The sequence below is a fragment of the Ranitomeya variabilis genome, chromosome 1 (genome assembly GCF_051348905.1).
Source record: "Ranitomeya variabilis isolate aRanVar5 chromosome 1, aRanVar5.hap1, whole genome shotgun sequence".
NCBI classification, from domain to species: Eukaryota; Metazoa; Chordata; class Amphibia; order Anura; family Dendrobatidae; genus Ranitomeya; species Ranitomeya variabilis.
In genome coordinates this window covers 82,583,057-82,602,541 of record NC_135232.1, presented here as the reverse complement: position 1 = coordinate 82,602,541, position 19,485 = coordinate 82,583,057, and the positions used below count along the sequence as shown (strand labels likewise).

The 19,485-nt window shown below is 45.2% G+C and overlaps 1 protein-coding gene across 7 annotated transcripts in view; it reads left to right on the top strand.

Moving 5' to 3' along the window:
• The first annotated feature begins 466 nt into the window (after nt 1–466).
• CCDC152 (coiled-coil domain containing 152) overlaps nt 467–19,485 on the top strand; it is an 84,272-nt gene continuing 65,253 nt past the window's right edge. Inside the window, exons 1-4 of one of the 7 annotated variants that reach the window (XM_077285572.1) lie at nt 869–890; nt 8,626–8,730; nt 12,217–12,322; nt 15,415–15,483. In XM_077285572.1, the coding sequence (XP_077141687.1) occupies nt 8,650–8,730; nt 12,217–12,322; nt 15,415–15,483 (256 nt within the window). In that variant the 5' untranslated portion in view covers nt 869–890; nt 8,626–8,649. Of the gene's footprint in view, nt 640–788; nt 891–1,881; nt 1,949–2,044; nt 2,091–8,625; nt 8,731–12,216; nt 12,323–15,414; nt 15,484–19,485 lie in introns of those variants that run through there. The other 6 variants (XM_077285580.1, XM_077285563.1, XM_077285612.1 and 3 more) reach the window with 6 other exon arrangements.

The following is a 19,485-nucleotide window of genomic DNA, read 5'->3' as shown; positions in this document are numbered from 1 at the left end:
AGCGCAAGTCCCCTGCCCTGGTCATTTACTCACCCTCCGGAGTATTCACTATTTTGTGGCACTGCTGCAGTCCCACGGCTCAAACTTGTGAGCGCAGCTTCTGACAGGCCAGAAGTGAGAAGCTATGTCACAAGCACTCAATGTAAGACTATGAGGCTATGTGCACACGTTGCGGATTCGTGTGCGGATTTTTCCGCACTGTTTTTGCAAAATCCACAAGTAAAATGTGCTGCGTTTTTTATGAGGATTTCGTCTGCGTTTTTACACCTGCAGATTCCTATACAGGAGCAGGTGTAAAATGCTGCGGAATACGCACAAAGAATTGACATGCTGCGGAAAATACAACGCAGTGTTTCCGGGCGGTATTTTCCACACCATGTGCACTGTGGATTTGGTTTTCCATAGGTTTACATGGTACTGTACACTGCATGGAAAACTGCTGTGAATCCGCAGCGGCCAATCCACAACGTGTGCACATAGCCTGAGAGTGAGAGAGAGGCCAGAACGAGGCTCCCATAGACTCACATTGATTAGTGACCTCTGCGCTGCTCCATGAAACACTGGCGCCTCGGACAGGTAAACAAAAACTGAAGGAGACTCAGCCGAGCGGAGACAAAAAACAGATGTAAACACCAGAAGGTGAGTATCAGACAGAGGGCAGTGAAATAAAAAATAATCCTGGAGTGGTGCTGTAAATGTGAGGCAGCTCTTGGTTACTGTATGGGGGCTCCTTATATTAATACTCATAAAAGACCCAGGTGGTACGTATCAAAAGGCAGGACCAGGAAGTGTAAGTGAATGCAAGATGTGGGCACTAGGACCCAGCGTGCCTGAGCCAATCCCAGCGTGCACAGAGTGAAGAACTGCAGCCGGAAAAGCTTCATGATCAGGTCAGACGGGCGAAACCATTCACTGCAGGAGGGAGACTGCAGCCGGTCACTGTGCTAATAGCCTGCAGAGTCTCCGTCAGACGGGAACAGACATTATACTGCTCTCCTCCTATGCAGTGTTCTGCCCTGGTTCCCGGTGGGCCCCTTCATGTGACAGGGCCCCTCTGCCCCCCAGTAGCTAGGCTACTGGTCACTGCGCATGCAATGCGACCAGCACAACCTCATATTTCTCTTAAATATAAATACTAAGCACTGAGTATGTGAACAGAGCCACACAGGGCTCTAGAGTCACTTTTTTCCACTGTGGGGAGAAAATTCATGAATGTATTTGGGAATTCTGACCAAATATATCAATGGGAACTGCGATCCCCTCTGCACAGACCGCAGCAGCGGTCACTTCTCCATTCTCATATAGACGGATCCACCTCTGCTATACATACAGTGGCTATGCCCCTTTAATGTACTAGGCTTGGGCAATATGGCGACCTTGGTCACGTGGCGAAAGATCGCCGTATGGACATGATACATTACAAAATAATAATGTGAATGTGGTCGGATTGAGACTCATTTGGCTTCTTTCACACTACAACGCACGACGAATTGCGACGTACCGACGCAAGCAGTGAAAGCGCCGCACAACGGGGGCAGCGGATGCTGTTTTTCAACGCATCCGCTGCCCCATTGTGAGGTGCGGGGAGGAGGGGGCGGAGTTCCGGCCGCGCATGTGCGGTTGGAAAAGACGGGAACGACGCACCAAAAAACGTTACATGTAACGTTTTTTGGTTGCGACGATCCGACGCACGACGGTTGCGACATGTGGCACTGCGTCGCTAATGCAAGTCAATGGAGAAAAACGCATCCTGCAAGCACTTTTGCAGGATGTGTTTTTTCTACAAAACGACGCATAGCGACGTGCAGTGCACGACGCTAGTGTGAAAGTAGCCTTTCTGGCAACTTGCGTGTTGTGACAAACTCCTGGTCGCAAACACCACCACAGTCACTTTCATAATGTGGTGATATAGGGGGCACCCCGAATTTACACAAAAGGGGCTAGTAAGGTAAAATAATTACTGGGTTGCCCATAGCAATCAAACAGATTCCTCTGGAATCTGCTAAGCTGCAGTAGAAAGTGAAAGCTGTTAGCTAATTGGTTGCTGTGGGCAACGCTACGAGGCCTAGTGTGACTTATCAGCCTGAGGTGTGAGTACAGCGCCGTATACCACATATATCCTGTACATAAAGGAGCATCATTGTGTCACCGATACTATAGGGAACTATACTACTGAGGAAACAACACGCACAAGAGAAGAGAGGGTCACACCGACCCTCAATCACCGCCGGACAGATGGACACTGGCTCCTCAGTCAGGGACATGCACCCACTACACATAGATCCATAATCAATAATCCCACCTTACTATATAGGGCCCGATCCATGATGGCATTTCTGCCTTTGTTTATTTTTTGGTGTTTTTCACCTATTTTATATTTATACATAATTTTTCTTTTATTTTTGCATCTTTTTAAAGTCTATTTTTTATGTGTTCGCCTATTTGGGAATTTTTTTATGCTCATTATTGTGAGAGAGGCTTGAGGCCTCCAGATTTTATTATCTGATTCATCAATTGCATCTTTTTAGCTGTCTCACAAAGTACATTGTAATCAATAGATCTTAGAATAAGATTGGATGTGTTTAAAAAAAAAAAAAAAAAAAGTCCTGTACTGAGATAATCTTATAAATGTGCCCCTGCTGTGTGCTGTGTAATGGTCATTTAGGAACATGGACAGATATACCTCATCTCCTGTCCACAGGAGGACACAATAGAGAGTGTACAGACATTACAGCAGAGGTCACAGCTGATTCTATCTGTGAGGTAAAATATTTCCCTGCTGGCATCTCCGGTGTCTTTGTAAATCAAGTCAGTCATGTAGGTACTCCGGCTGCCGCTGAAGGCTGGAGACAAGACAGAAATGGAGCCCCCCCAGTAGGGCAATGGGGTACTTGGTACCGGGCCCTTCGGTTCTCAAGGGGAATGTCACGGTGGCTGACCCGGTCCGTGGCCCTAGGGACGTCCGTTGTAAAAGGGGGGAAAGGTCTTTAAAGGGATAATGTTCGTGACGCCACCTGTGGTACTCGGTCAGGGTGACCGACACTGCTGTGAGGGGTCTGCTGGGGTGATGTTATGGCAGCTAGATGGTGTACCTTCCCACAGGTGAAGTGTATCCCCAGGGCTTCCCAGAGTGTAGATGGTGGATGGTAAGAGGCGCAGTGAAGAACGAGGACACAAGGTTGCAGTCTCTTTACCTTCACTGAAGGCTTCAACGTCCACAGTCCAGAGCACCAGATCACAGGGCAGGCAGAGTCCGGCCGGTCTGAAGGCAAATCCAGAGTCCTCTTATCCAGGTGGAAATCAATAGCCTTCCTCTAGCGCCTGAGTATTGTAGTCCCTGCCTGCTGAGCTTCTCGGTAAGGGTACCGTCTCACATAACGATTTACCAACGATCACGACCAGCGATACGACCTGGCCGTGATCGTTGGAAAGTCGTTGTGTGGTCGCTGGAGAGCTGTCACACAGACCGCTCTCCAGCGACCAACGATGCCGAGGTCCCGGGTAACCAGGGTAAACATCGGGTTACTAAGCGCAGGGCCGCTGTGATCTGCTCTCACTTTCTGGCCGACAGTCAGTCAGAGCGGGAAGCAGACGGCAAGGGACCTGAAGGACACCGGAATGTGAGTATGTACGGTTTGTTTTTTTTTACTTTTACGCTGGTAACCAGGGTAAACATCGGGTTACTAAGCGCGGCCCTGCGCTTAGTAACCCGATGTTTACCCTGGTTACAAGCGAACGCATCGCTGGATCGCTGTCACACACAATGATCCAGCGATGACAGCGGGAGATCCAGCGACAAAAGAAAGTTCCAAACGATCTGCTACGACGTACGATTCTCAGCAGGGTCCCTGATCGCTGCTGCGTGTCAGACACAGCGATATTGTATGGATATCGCTGGAACGTCACAGATCGTACCGTCGTAGCGACAAAAGTGCCACTGTGAGACGGTACCCTTAGGTCCTCACAACTGCTGTTGGTTTTCTAGATGTTATGTCTCTTTCTCTCTGTCCCTCTGATGGATAACATAGGACAAACCCGTATGACTGATGGTCTGAGGCTTTTTACAGGGACTATAGCACGCCCCGGCCCCCACAGTTGCCACCGTGCCTCCTGGGTATAAGGTCGGGCAACCATTATGGAACTAGCTGTCCTGCCGGTCTCTGGAGCCAGGCTTGGAGACGATGACTCCCTCGGTGTTCCTGCCACCGGCTTCTGCGCCTCAGAAGGAGGCAGCCTTTTGCAGGGCAGAACTCCTTCTGGTTTCCTCTCCTTTTGCTGTGACTTCGTTTCTCACTCTCTGCAACGCAAATCCCTTCAATGTCTCCTTCTTAGGATGCTGCCGCACGTCTGGCAGGCGCAGCTCCGTGGCCTTCTGTCTAGGCCTCTGACAGGATCCCACCCCTGTCAGGGACCCACTACCTGAGCGGAGCCCAGATAGCAGCTCACTGGGTGAAGCCCAGATCGCTTCTCCTAACTTCCTGTCCAGACTACCAGTTTTAACTAATTGTGAGGAGTGCCCTAATAGATAGGAGCGTAGCTCCCCCTGGTGGCCTGGAGTGTGAAGTATGTTGTGTAGTTTGTGATACCTGGTAAAGAGATCTCCTTTATTGCCTTCAGACGTAATATCACTCCCCCTGGTGGAAGAACGACATTACTGCAACGACCAGGACTCTGGGGCGCTGCAGAAACACTCGCTCATGTGATAAAACAGGCAGGGAAATGTTTTACCTCACAGAAAAAATCAGCTGCACGTTAAGACACAGGCACATGAACACATCCAGTTGTGGATCTTATTTTTATTCCAAGTTCTATTGATTAAAATGGACTTTTGTTTATGAGACAACCCCTTTAAGTCACTCAATTTTATGTATGCATTCAATTTTTGCACAATGGATAGCACAGGACTTAAAAAAGGACTGAAAAAAAAACATTCAAGTCCTGATACATCATTTGGGTTTGTCCAGGCCGGTCTTGATGAGGAGATGGTCCTGATTCTTGAAGTGGTATATGCCTCTTCATGAATCGGGAGCATTAGATGCAAGGCATACATCTCTGTGTGTGTCTGGCCACAAATCCTACTCCAGTCCCTGCTCTAAGATTTGTGGCTTAGGCTACTTTCACACTAGCGTTGTGCACTGCACGTCGCAATACGATGTGCCGCCGCAACGACGCTAGCGTTGAAAGCGCCGCACAACGGGGGCAGCGGATGCAGTTTTTCAACGCATCCGCTGCCCCATTGTAAGGTCCGGGAAGGAGGGGGCGGACACGACGCACAAAAAAACGTTACATGTAGCGTTTTTTTGTGCCGACGGTCCGCCAAAACACAACGCATCTGTCGCACGACGGATGCGACGTGTGGCAATCCATCGCAATGCGTCGCTAATGCAAGTCAATGGAGAAAAAACCGCATCCTGCAAGCACTTTTGCAGGATGCGTTTTTTCTCCAAAAACGACGCATTGCGACGGAGGCCAAACGACGCTAGTGTGAAAGTAGCCTTAGCGGACGCTGCAACTCATCATGAATTTGACAAGCGGCGATCGCCATGTCCCCGTCTCGCCCCATCAAAACCCACTTTGTCAGAGGTGGGCGAGAATGGGCCAAAATTATTTGACTTTTCAATGTTTTTTACTTCAGAACACTGGCGTAAAAGCTTTGATAAATTGGGACAGAGTCCTGATCAGATGCAGCCTACAAACTCCCCTAGAATTTAAATTCAAACACCAGGCCAGAACCCTAAATTTAATCACTACAGACCGACCCCTATATGATTATTTTATAACGAATGGCATAAAAAAAATTATAGTTTGATAGATCAGACTTTTATGGACCTGACAATACCAAATATGTATATTTCATAATAATAAATAATAATAATCTTTATTTATATAGCGTCAACATATTCCGCAGTGCTTTACAGTTTAACAGTTTCAAACACAACAGTCATAAGTAGCAACGTTAACAATACAATAATAAAGCACAATAAGACGACCCTGCTCGTGAGAGCTTACAATCTACAATGAGGTGGGGAAATACAAAGTACAGGTGCGTATTTGCAATGATGTATTTACAATGATGGTCCAGTCATCTTCAGGGGATGGGGGATAGATGGAAGTAGTGAATAGGTACACACACACACAAACATAAAATGACTTTGATTAGGGAACGTGCTAGGCCGCTCTGAACAAATGTGTTTTGAGCGAGCGCCTAATACTATGCAAATTGTGGCTAGTCCTAATATCTTGGGGTAGAGGATTCCAGAGGATTGGCGCAGCGCGGGAGAAGTCTTGGAGTAGGGAGTGGGAGGTACGGATTAGTGCAGAGGTTAGTCGAAAGTCATTTGCAGAGCGCAGCGGTCGGTTAGGCCGATAGACAGAAATGAGGGAGGAGATGTAAGGGGGTGCCGCACTGTGGAGAGCTTTGTGGGTGAGAACAAGTACTTTGAATTGGATCCTGTAATGAATGGGCAGCCAGTGTAACGACTGGCGAAGAGCGCATGCATCTGAGTAACAATTAGCCAGGTGGACAACCCTGGCTGTTGCATTAAGGATGGACTGGAGAGGGGAAAGTCGAGTAAGGGGGAGGCCAATTAATAGAGCGTTACAGTAGTCCAGGCGAGAGTGGATCAGGGCGACAATGAGGGTTTTTGTTTCCATGGTGAGAAAAGGGCGGATTCTAGAGATGTTCTTTAGGTGTAAGCGGCACGAGCGGGCAAGAGATTGTATATGGGAGGTGAAGGAGAGATCGGAGTCAAACATAACACCCTGACAGCGCGCCTGCTGCCGGGGTGTTATTATGGTGCCACCCACGGAGAGGGAAATGTCAGATTTAGGGAGGTTAGTAGATGTAGAAGCAGAAGAAGTTCAGTTTTGGAGAGGTTGAGTTTCAGATAGAGAGCGGACATGATGTTGGAGACTGCAGACAGACAGTCAGTGGCTGACGTGTATAGTTGTGTGTGTATTTTGCATTTATTTCTTTTTGAGCTAGGAAAATAGTTTCAAACTTTTACACGACTTTATTATTAATATTAATTATGCTTACTTCTATAGAACCATCATATTCCACAGAACATTGCAGACATTATAATCACTGTCTCCACTGGGGCTCACAATCTAAATTCCCCATCAGTATGTCTTTGGAGGGCTGGAGGAAACCAGAGACCCTGGACGAAACCCAGCAAACACTGGGAGAACATACAAACTCCTTTACGATCCTCCGGACTACAAACCCCTAAATGATTCACACACTAAGGGTACTGTCACACAGTGCAATTTTGATCGCTACGACGGCACGATTCGTGACGTTCTAGCGATATCCATACGATATCGCTGTGTCTGACACGCTACTGCGATCAGACATCACGCTGAGAATCGTACGTCGTAGCAGATCGTTTGGAACTTTCTTTCGTCGCTTGATCACCCACTGACATCGCTGGATCGTTGTGTGTGACAGCGATCCAGCGATGTGTTCGCTTGTAACCAGGGTAAACATCGGGTAACTAAGCGCAGGGCCGCGCTTAGTAACCCGATGTTTACCCTGGTTACCAGCGTAAACGTTAAAAAAACAAACAGTACATACTCACATTCCGGTGTCTGTCCTCCGGCGTCTCAGCTTCTCTGCACTGTGTGAGCGCCTGCCGGCCGGAAAGCGAGCACAGCGGTGACGTCACCGCTCTGCTTTCCGGCTATGGTGCTTACACAGTGCAGAGAAGCTGAGACGCCGGAGGACAGACACTGGAATGTAAGTATGTACTGTTTGTTTTTTTAACGTTTACGCTGGTAACCAGGGTAAACATCGGGTTACTAAGCGCGGCCCTGCGCTTAGTAACCCGATGTTTACCCTGGTTACCCGGGGACTTCGGCATCGCTCCAGCGCCGTGATTGCAAAGTGTGACCGCAGTCTACGACGCTGGAGCGATAATCATACGACGCTGCGACGTCACGGATCGTGCCGTCGTAGCGACGAAAATTGCACTGTGTGACAGTACCCTTACGCAGACACTAATGTTTATTGAGACAATGGTCTAGAATCTAGATCTTTAAATACATCATGAACAATCTGCCATAGTGCACACCTAAAATATGTTCCCTACCGTGGAGAAACAGGAATGTCTAATAAGTAGTAGAGACTGCACCAGTCAACAGTATATAAAGAGATCTATACAAAAGTTTGTAACCAAAAACCAATGTGTCTGTGCATTGTTAGATAGTGGTGTGGTGGAGGTCACCAGGGAAAAAAGACCACAATGCGCGTTTCGCATATAGAATGATACTGCTTCCTCGGGACTCTAGACCATTCCCTTAAATAAATCAGACAACAGACTACTAAACCCATACATTTCTTCAGGCCACAGACCAGACCTTCCATGTTTGTTAGAACCCAAAGCTAGACATTTCAATTAATCATACCACAGTCCACACCTCTTAAAATGATCAGACCCCAAACTTTTACATTGGGGGTCTAAAGCTAATCCCACTCTCGACCTAGTATTGACTTTCCACGTTCTTAGGCCTGGGTGTGCCTGGTATTAGCAGCAGCCAATCCAGATAAGCAGTAATCTGACTGTTCATACACCGCATTAATAATCAATTTAATCTAGTTTCTCTACTTGATTCATTATCCCACAGGCAAAGGCTTGTCTGTTCTAAACAATGTTTAAAGACACAGAATCCAAGAAATCTTGTTCTATTAATCTTGACAAACTTCTTGAGGATTTTTCACAGATAGAAAAGGTAAATACTGTGTATAATTTAAAGTTTTTCAAGGATGTGGTCGGTTTTAGGCCTGTCTGGAAGAAGTAATTGTTTTTCAGGGTTTAACTTGTTGGACCTAGGTCTTTTTTCAACCTATGTAAGGCCTGTCCCACACGTCCAGATAATTCCAGTACCGGAAAAATCGGTACCGGAGTTATCCGTGTCCGTGTGTCCGTGAGCTCACGTGGCACATCAGTGTGGCACACGTGCGGCAGCCGTGTGCCGCCCGTGTGCCGACTGGGTACCACACGGACTGTGCAGGAGACAGTGCTACAGTAAGCCCTGACCCCTGCTTTGGGTGCTGAAGCCGCCATTTGTTCTCTCCAGCAGTGTTCGCTGGAGAGAAGAAATGAAAAATCATTGTATTTTGTTTTTTTTGCGGTAGAAATAAAGATCTTTGTTCCCCCCCCCCTCCCACCCCCTGTGCGCCCCCCCGCTGAAAGAAAATACTCACCCGGCTCCCTCGAAGTGTCCTCTCCGTGCCGCAGCTTCTCCTGTATGAGCGGTCACGTGGTGCCGCCCATTACAGTCATGAATATGCGGCTCCACCTCCCATAGGGAGGGTGTCTACGTGTGTCAGTGTCTCCGGTACGTGAGAAAACTGACACCTCACGTACCGGAATCACTGACGTGTGAAACCGGCCTTACATTGCTGAATCCTGAGAGCCATTGCTTGAGAGAGACATCACCTAGGCAAGTACTTGGGCAGGACTTTTAAAGAGAATCTGTCAGCAGGTTTCTATCATGTAATCTGAGAGCAGCATGATGTAGGGGCAGAGCACCCAATTCGAGCGATGTGTCACTACAGCATTAGGTGTCTCATTCTTCCTTGTCAACTGCTCTGTGTAATCCTACCCTCAACATTAAGTAGCAGCTTTCTGCCTATGCACAGTGTATACAGAAAGCTGCTAATAATAATTCTTTATTTTAAAGCACTACTCCAGCATATTTTATTTATTTCAGTGCTGGAGTGGTGCTACTAACGTCAGGTCCCTGTTCCTAGTATTATATGTATCAGCTGCCCTCTTCTTCTCTTGCCGGCGCCGCTTCGGTCCCGCACCGCCATCTTGTGCCTGCAACTTCACCGGAAGTCAGCGCTAAAGGTCACAAGCGCTCAGTGCAAGGCACTCAGACTTACATTCAAAAGTAACCTTTTCAGTGCAAACCTCTGGAGACCGACCAGAGTGGGCAGAAGATAGCAGGTGGTACAAGGGCCTTATATTAGTAGCACCATTCCACCTGTAAAACCTGTAAAATTAAAAAAAACCACTGTAATGGTGCTTTAACTGTTAGGGTATGTTTCCACGGTCAGGAAACGCTGTTTGTTTGACGCTGCGGAGAGCTGCAGCGTCAAACAAGCAGCGTCCAGATGTTCCAGCATAGTGGAGGGGATTTTATGAAATCCCGTCTCCACTATGCGTGGAAACCCGCACGCGGCAGCCCTGCGACTCCGGACATGCTGCGCGTCTTTTCAGATCGCAGCATGTCCGTACACCTTGCGGGGACGCAGCGTCCCCGCAAGGCATATCACAGGGCCCTATGGAGGAGAGCGATCATCCCGGATGTGAAGAGTTAACACATCCGGCATGATCGCGTCCCAGAAAGGGGGCGGGGCTTAGCGCCGAGCGGCGATACCGCCGGCCATCCTGACAGTGGAAACATACCCTTAGGCTATGTTCACACATTGTGTTTTTGTTGCAGCTTTTTCAACAGGCATTTTTGCTGTGTTTTTGTCAGGGTACATTTGTTTCTTGTGTATGCTGATAAAGTTTACTGCACAGAAAAATAATCTGATTCTACTTCATCAGGTTTTGGCATCAAAAGCACAGAAAAAAAATGATATCTGAATATTGGCACCACCCCAATGGGTGAAAAACAACACTGAAAGAAGTGACATGCTCCGTTCTGCAAAACCCAAGGTATTGCACAAAATACTGAGGACAAAACGAGCTGTGAGCATGAGATTTCTGAAATCTCATAGACTTTTCTGGTACTGTAAAAGCAAGCTGAAAATTTGCATAAAAAAAAAAAAACTGGAAAAAAAAGCAACGTGTGAACACAGCCTCTCAGCAGGACTTCATCGTCACATGCACACCAGTACCAAGATGTAGTAGTACAACAGTTCTGAAAAATACTGTTATGTTCTAGGGCAGGAAGAGATTGTGATTGATGTCCTATGCTTAGTTTAGGTTATTGATCACCCACCACTGATTAACAGTCAGCAGAAAATAAACAGTTTGTGACATTCGTACAAGTCATACAAGTGTTACTGTATCTGTACCTTCAGCACATTGTATTCTCGGGATCCTCATAATCGCACTGATACATTTACCCTTTTCAATTCTACATTATTGCATTTGATAACTGCACTTAATTTGTTATCTTTATTTTTGTTTTATTTTTATGTTTTTATTTTCTCTACATTTTATAAGCGTTAATCTCATGCAGCAGGAAAGATGTGAGCATGTTATCGAGCATGTTATCAAATGTATAGGGGTAACGCTTAGCTTTGTCCTGAGCACATTTACACCCTTCACTATTTTTTATCTCATATGGTGAAAGGTTCTCTTTAAAGCTGTTCTCCACCTTGGTAGTGAAAAGGGACTATATATTTCTTGTGTTTCGTAGAGATGAGCAAAGTTGTTTGGATTTGGTCGCCGAATCTGAATTGCCATATTCGGGCCATATTCGAACCCTATTCGTGCCGAATGTATGTTTGATGATCGGTTCCGAACATATTCGGTAATTTCAACTCCCATTGACTCTAATGACGTTCGGCTGTGTTCGACAAATATTGCAAAACAATATTCGATGCCGATCAAATTCGCTCAACTCTAGTGTTTAGTCACCATACCTGGCGCCCTCTGTTTGCCTCCCGCTGTCCCCTATTCTAAAGATCAGTGATCCATTCCTACTGCTTCCATGATGACCACCACAGTGGCATCAGGGGGCGCAGTGATAAGTCTAAACCATGCCTACAGCATGGACATACTATTGCCATCCCCATGTCACTGCGGTGAATGCTCTCTATATTTACAGTACTCACTATGAGGTTTAGAACATAGAGGCCAATTCATCATTGCATGTGCACATTTTTTAGTGTTTTCACCTGTTTTTCATTTTCTTCTTTTAATGTAATTCTTCTTTTAATTTACGCCATTTTTAACCCTTTTCTGCCAGCTGACGGAAAAGTACGTCAGCTGGCAGATCCCCTGCTTTGAGGTGGGCTCCGGTGGTGAGCCCATCTCAAAGCCGCGACATGACAGCTGTTCTGTACAGCTGACATGTGCGCGCAATGAGCGCGAGCGGAATCGCGATCCGCCCGCGCCCATTAACTAGTTAAATGCCGCCGTCAAGCGCTGACAGCGGCATTTAACTAGCGCTCCCGGAATATGTAAATCCTGAATCAAAGTTGTAGTGTTGTGCACACCATTGCCTTTAACGCCATGCTTTGTGTTTGTGCAGAAATTTGCTGAGGTTAATGGAAAGAATAACCTGCTTGAAATTCAGTTGGAGAAATGGAGCCGAATGTGGAAAATTAGTCAGACAAAACAACTGAGCCTCGCACAAGGTTTGATGGTGATGATAATGTAGCATCCTAAATACTGATATCTCACAGCACTTCAGCTGATTAGTCTTCATTATTTCGGGGCACCTGTCACATGTAGACACCAGAGTGTACTTAGTTAGGAAATGAAGGGCCACCACAACTAATCTCAAATATAAAATACAGGCATTTTTCTGATGATTTTGCTACAAACTCCACCGCAAGTCTTAAACAAGTTTTCAATTTAATATATGCAACTTTAAAGGAGTGTTCTGGCATTGTTCACTTCCAAAACGAAAGATGATTGGTGTCACTAAAATTGCATCGGTAAAAAAATATGTGCCAGATCGTATGCATGATCAGCAGGTATTATGTACCGGTCTTCTTAATTAGAACCTTAAAGGTGCATTCTTAGGTTGGGATCACAGCGCATGCCTTTGATACGAAAGCATCAGATGCGATATGCTAATTACACTCGGCTCAAACTGTGCTGCGAGCGGGAGCCGAGTGTCAGTGCTCTATGCTCCGATCCTCTCACATGAATGAATCTTAGCACAGGTGTGGAGGAGCCATTGTCCCATGTAAACAAACAAAAATAAAAAAACAACAATATTCCTCACCTGTCCGAAGTTGAAATTTTCCATCCAGTCAGAGGCGTCAGCCGGTGGGAATACTACTTCCATCAGGCTCTGCCTGCTGTCGCTGATAACTGCAAGAGAAGATACCAGCTGATAGGAATATTCATCACCAGCTGGTGCCTGCGCTATAAATAAATAAAGAAAAAAATGGTGTGGGCTGCCCTGTATTTTTAATAACCAGCCAGGCAAAACTGACAGCTGTGGGCTGCAACCCTCAGCTGTCAGCTTTAGCAAGGCTGGTTATCTATAATAGAGGGGTCATCATACCCTTTTTTAGTTATTTAAATTGGTCCCCCTTAGCCTAAAAATAGCAGACCACAGGCGCCCCAAAAAAGGCGCATCTATTAGATACTCCCAATTCTGGTGCTTTGCCCAGCTCTTCCCACTTGCCCTGTTGTGATGGCAAGTGGGGTTCATATTTGTAGGGTTGATGTCTCCTTTGTATTGTCCGGTGACATCAAGCCCACGGATTAGTAATGGAGAGGTGTCTATAAGACACCTCTCCATTACTAATCCTATAGCCATATTGTAAATAAACACAGCCAGAATAAAGTCCTTTTATTTGAAATAAAAAACACACTTTGAATTTTTTAAATTTAAAAATAACAAACACAGTCAGGCTGCCGTCACACTAGCAGTAGTTGGTCAGTATTTTACATCAGTATTTGGAAGCCAAAATCAGGAGTGGGTGATAAACACAGAAGTGGTGCATATGTTTCTATTATACTTTTCCTCTGTTTGGTCCACTCCTGGTTTTGGCTTACAAATACTGATGTAAAATACTGACCAAATACTGCTAGTGTGACGGCAGCCTCATGCTCACCTAATCCCCACTTCATTGAAGCCCTGGTCACCTGTAAAAAAACTAAAATAAAAAGCAACCATATCCTTCACCTGTCGATGTTGTGTTCCAGACCGTAATCCATGTCTGCGATAAATTTTCAGCCTGGTTGATGCCAAGATACAACAATCCAGGCTGAAAACCACTAGAAAATGAGCTGCTGTGAGTGCGGGTTACTGCAGGTCACTGAGGCTGCGTTCTCAGCAGGGACTCACAGTGAACTGCTGTGACCTCAATGAGATCACTGCTAGCACCATGAGAAAAAGTCTCACAGTAGAGCGTTGAGGTCACCGCAGTTCACCATGAGGCCCAGTCTCGCTGCAGTGAGTCATGTTCCCCAGCTCTTCAGTGTGAGCAGTCGCCTGTGGCCACTGCTCATGCTGATAAGCAAATTTCGCATAGAAGGATTACACTTCTGGATTCTTTCAACTTCAGACATGTGAGGGATATTTTTTTTTTTTGCTTTATTACAGGTGGTGATGACTTCAGGTGATTATGTGATAATGTGAGTATAATGTGATTGTTTATTTTATTCTTAATTTTACACTGGAATACAACTTTTCAGCATTGTCCCCTGCTCACGTTGATAACAAGAAGAGCAGAGGACAATGATGAGAGCTGTCTTCAGCACCCGACACCTGAGAACAGCACAAACTGTACCGGCTTTTTTCAGGTGCCGGTACATGTGATACTGATGCGGTACACGGTTGCCACACGTATGACCCCCGTATGAAACACAAGGACACACAAACACAGATATCTCTGGTACAGTTTTTTCCAATACTGGAAATATTAGGACGCGTGAAAGATCCCTTCCACTGTGTGCTTACGATAAGTATTTTAGTAAGTTTTTGACACTGTGTATTTTTGCTTTGTTAAAAACACAGCACCTTAGAGTTCCAGCAGAGTGGATGGGATTTATAAGAATGTCGCGCCTTCTGTGTGTCTTTTTACTCAAAGTCGAAGGTGAGCTAAGCCCACCGGCATCAGGGGCTTATCTACAGCATTCTGTAATGCTGTAGATAAGCCCCCGATGTATCCTGAAAGATGAGAAAAAGAGGTTATACTCACCCAGGGGCGGTCCCGCTGCGGTCCGGGTCCGATGGGTGTCGCGGTCCGGGGCCTCCCATCTTCTTACGATGATATCCTCTTCTTGTCTTCACGCTGCGGCTCCGGCGCAGGCGTACTTTGTCTACCCTGTTGAGGGCAGAGCCAAGTACTGCAGTGCGCAGGCACTGGGAAAGGTCAGAGAGGCCCGGCGCCTGCACACTGCAGTACTTTGCTCTGCCCTCAACAGGGTAGACAAAGTACGCCTGTGCCGGAGCCGCAGCGTGAAGACAAGAAGAGGACATCATCGTAAGAAGATGGGAGGCCCCGGACCGGACCGCAACACCCATCGGACCCGGACCACAGTGGGCATAGCTTATCTTCGATTTTGGGGGTGACAGGTTCCCTTTAACAAGGTTTATTTCTCTTGTTGGTACACTGAGTTTTGTGTCACATTTTTCCCATAGACTTGCGTTAGATTCAGAAAATCCACACAAGTAAATCTGCAGCATTAAAAGCTCATAATTAATTCATCGTGATAAAGCATCGTGCAAGACATTCATATCATAATTTTCTCTATTAATGTGCAGAGTGCGCTGCTTTACAAGATGTGATCAAAGGTCTGCAGGAAACAATTGAATTACAATGTAACATGAGAGGTAAAACACTGAACTGTATTTAATATTCTATTATCATCTAATTACTAACATTGTGGTTATGGGGCAATAAACACCATTGTGCTTACATATAAAGCGTGTTATTTTACTGTGTTCTATACAAAACACTACTAAAACTCGCATATGACACTGTTGTCTACTGAAAAGCTTGTAGTCGTAGGTGCATCACAAAGATCGCAGCACGGTCTTAGGGCCAGGGCCGGTTTTAGGCAAAGTGGGGCCCTAGGCAAAAATTTAAAATGGGGCCCCAAATGCTAACATATTGCACATCACACAGAAGCATTTCTGTTGTATTTACATGCTCTAATCTCAGGCCGCTAAACGAGCGTGATGTCCAATAACTCGATGAATAGGCAGCATTTTGTTGGTTTATTTCTAAACCACAAAGTCCAAGATGTGTGAACGGCACCAGGCTGTATTGCACCAATTATGGTAAAAGTCTGCTGGATCCTCAACGGACTCGTATGGCGGGCGTACCTGCAGTAATGCCCAGGGGTGCTCAACATAGAAAAAGTCAGCAATATCCGAAAAAATGAAGAAAAGAAACATGTGGCACTCACCCAGATGAACTGCTAAATTAATGTCCTTTATTCGTCATGCGGTAAAACACATACCATAAGGAGAGGCGGCTGGGAACGGGTAATGGTGCTGGGAGTGAGGAGGAGGACGATGGCCGTTTCGCGCCGATGCGCTTCCACGGGTCCAGGTGCACAAATAAAAAACGTCATATCCTTTAACATATGCGGGATCATCACAATGGTGACCCTAATGTATTGCGCTTCGCAGGCTTAGAGGTTGTAAAAAGCCCTGCACAGGGAGGCGATCGCAATAGAATGTTGTTACAACGGGAAGGGAGATGGATAATGGAAACCAATGCGCAGGGACCTATTGGTCTCAACGATAAACTAGACATGACCATTTATTTGTAGTATTAGTAAGTAATATTTACTGTATTATCTTTATTTCGAAATGTGATTCTACATTTGTGCTTGTTAATAATGGTTTGCACATAATTTATTATGTTTTTAAGTTTCACACCTGTTCACTTAGCGTCATGGAATTTCCTATAAAGGATATGACGTTTTTTATTTGTGCACCTGGACCCGTGGAAGCGCATCGGCGCGAAACGGCCGTCGTCCTCCTCCTCACTCCCAGCACCATTACCCGTTCCCAGCCGCCTCTCCTTATGGTATGTGTTTTACCACATGACGAATAAAGGACATTAATTTAGCAGTTCATCTGGGTGAGTGCCACATGTTTCTTTTCTTCATTTTTTCGGATATTGCTGACTTTTTCTATGTTGAGCACCCCTGGGCATTACTGCAGGTACGCCCGCCATACGAGTCCGTTGAGGATCCAGCAGACTTTTACCATAATTGGTGCAATACAGCCTGGTGCCGTTCACACATCTTGTACTTTGTGGTTTAGAAATACTATTATCTTTATCAGAACTGAGCACAGGCTGCGGCAATCAGCACCTGAGGTGTCTCAAAGCACTTCATTATGGAAAATAACCATGAAGACACTATGGACTCAGAGGCGAGCACGTCAGTGGAGTGTGGTTTATTGGCTGGACGGGAAGGTGCTGAGGAGTTCTTTATGGATTGTAACCATAAAGAGGATTTACTTTTAATAAGCACAAAATCACTAGAAACTAAAATTTATTTTTTGGCAGAGAGGGAAATCAGAATGTATTGGACAATAAAATCTTTGAATTCTTATGTCGAATGTGGACGGGTCCCAAGGGGGCTGCGGGTCTTTAAGGAAATCTCGCAGTTTGCAGAGGATCCCGCATTCCAACAAGCATGGGAGGAGATACATTTGCAATGTTCCCGAAATTTATTATCACTTGTCATTGCACAAAATGAAAAGGAATATGCTACTCTTTGTGAACAACTAGATAAAGCCAAACAGGAGTTAAAATCAAGAGTCTCGGATTACCAGAATAAAATGTTTCTCAAAAAACTAGAGAAAAAACTGGTCTTAATTCAAATAGAAACGAAACAACAAAAGAAGGATAAATTTCTCAGGGACAAAAACGATTTCGCTACAGGACAAATCTTCACGTGGAGTAAAAATAAAAAAAGAAATTTTCAAAGACATTTTTCCTCTAAAAAATTTAATAAACGCAAATTACAAAAAGACGGATGGGTAACTGACTCTGATTCCAGTGGAGCTGATGAGACAACAAATATAGCGTCCACCGGGATGACAACTACAGGGGTGAGTGTCCCTTTAGGAAAAAGACCCGACGGGTGGACGAAGAAAAGGGTGTGCAAAAGAAACGCAAACAGGTCTCTTGGAGAAAGTAACGAATAAGGAGCTTCAAATCATAAATCTCTCCAACAAGGTCCTGTCTGTCGAACAAAAGAAAGTATTATCCCTAGGCTTAAATTTTTGTGTTCCGGAGGAATTTAATTTAACTAACTTTAAAATTGACCTCTTTAAGGCTACAAGAAAATTACATCTGCACAAGCACTTTTCTGACACAAAAAACCAAGGTATTAAGGTGTCTACAACCTCGACTGAAGTTCCTGCCACCATAGGTACTTTGGGATTCATTGCGTTTCCCCCAGCGGACCCACGAGATCAGGAGAACGCTTGGCTGCTAGCCAATCTTAGTGAATCATCTCAGGAAATCGTTGTTCCTATAATTACCAGTAATATCCATACGGAAACTGAACCCTTTAAAGGTGGCATAAGCTCTACTTTTATGCCTCCCGTATCACCGGGCAATGCGATTGATTTATTTCAGGATCTGGTAATCAAGGACGTTGAGGCTATTTTATATCGCAAGCCCAAAAAGAACTTATCTAACAAAGAGGAAATGGCAATACGAGAAATGCAACAGTGGGAGGACGTAATCATCAGGAAAGCAGACAAGGGAGGAAATCTGGTTCTCCTTGATAAAAAATATTATATCGATGAAGCTATGTCCCAGCTAAATGACAAAAACACATATATTCCCTTGGATCACAATCCAACAGTGAAATTTAAAGAAAAATTAAGATCTTTATTGAATAAACACGTATCAAGGGGCACTTTGTCAAAAAATAAGGCTGAAAAACTTTTTCCCAATCATCCGAGCATACCCCATTGGTATAGTTTGCCTAAAGTGCACAAAAATGCTACCCACCCACCCGGACGCCCGATCATATCGGGCATCGGGTCTTTAACAGAACCACTGTCTCAGTTCCTTGATTGGTTACTGAAACCCCTGTTGCACAAAATCCCCTCATTTGTTAAAGACTCAGGCGATTTCCTAACTGTTCTACAATCTATTGACTGGCAGCCTTCATATGCACTAACTTCAATCGATGTCGTCAGCCTTTATACAAGGATACCACAGAATAAAGGTATAGAAGCTGTGGAAACTGTTTTGTTAAATACAAATAAGGACCAGGACTTTATTGCGTTCATTATTGAAAGTTTGCACTTTGTTTTGTCTCACAACCCATTTAAATTTGGGGAAAAGTGGTTCCTTCAACGCACTGGAACTGCGATGGGTACGCCCGTCGCTTGCGTTTTTGCGAATTTATTTTTAGCAGTATTCGAGGAGAAATATATCATTTCCACTATGAACCCCTTTTTGAAATATATCTGTCTATATTTAAGATTCGCAGACGACATTTTTATGATCTGGGACGGGTCTCAAAAAGACTTTGATTTGTTCGTCGCCCATCTTAATGCAGAGAATAATGAGAATATGCAATTCTCAGCTTGCTTTGGGGGAAATACATTAGAATATCTAGACGTAGAGCTTGAAGTATGTGAGGGAATACTAAATACGAGGGTCCATAAAAAGTCCACTGCAACTAATAGCTTTTTACACTACTCTAGTGCTCATCCGCAACATACTAAAAACAGCTTGCCATATAGTCAAATGGTGCAGTATAGAAAAATTAATAATAACGAAACAATGTTTAAACAACAAATAGCAGAATTAAAAACGGACCTTTCTAATAGAAATTATCCAGCCGATAT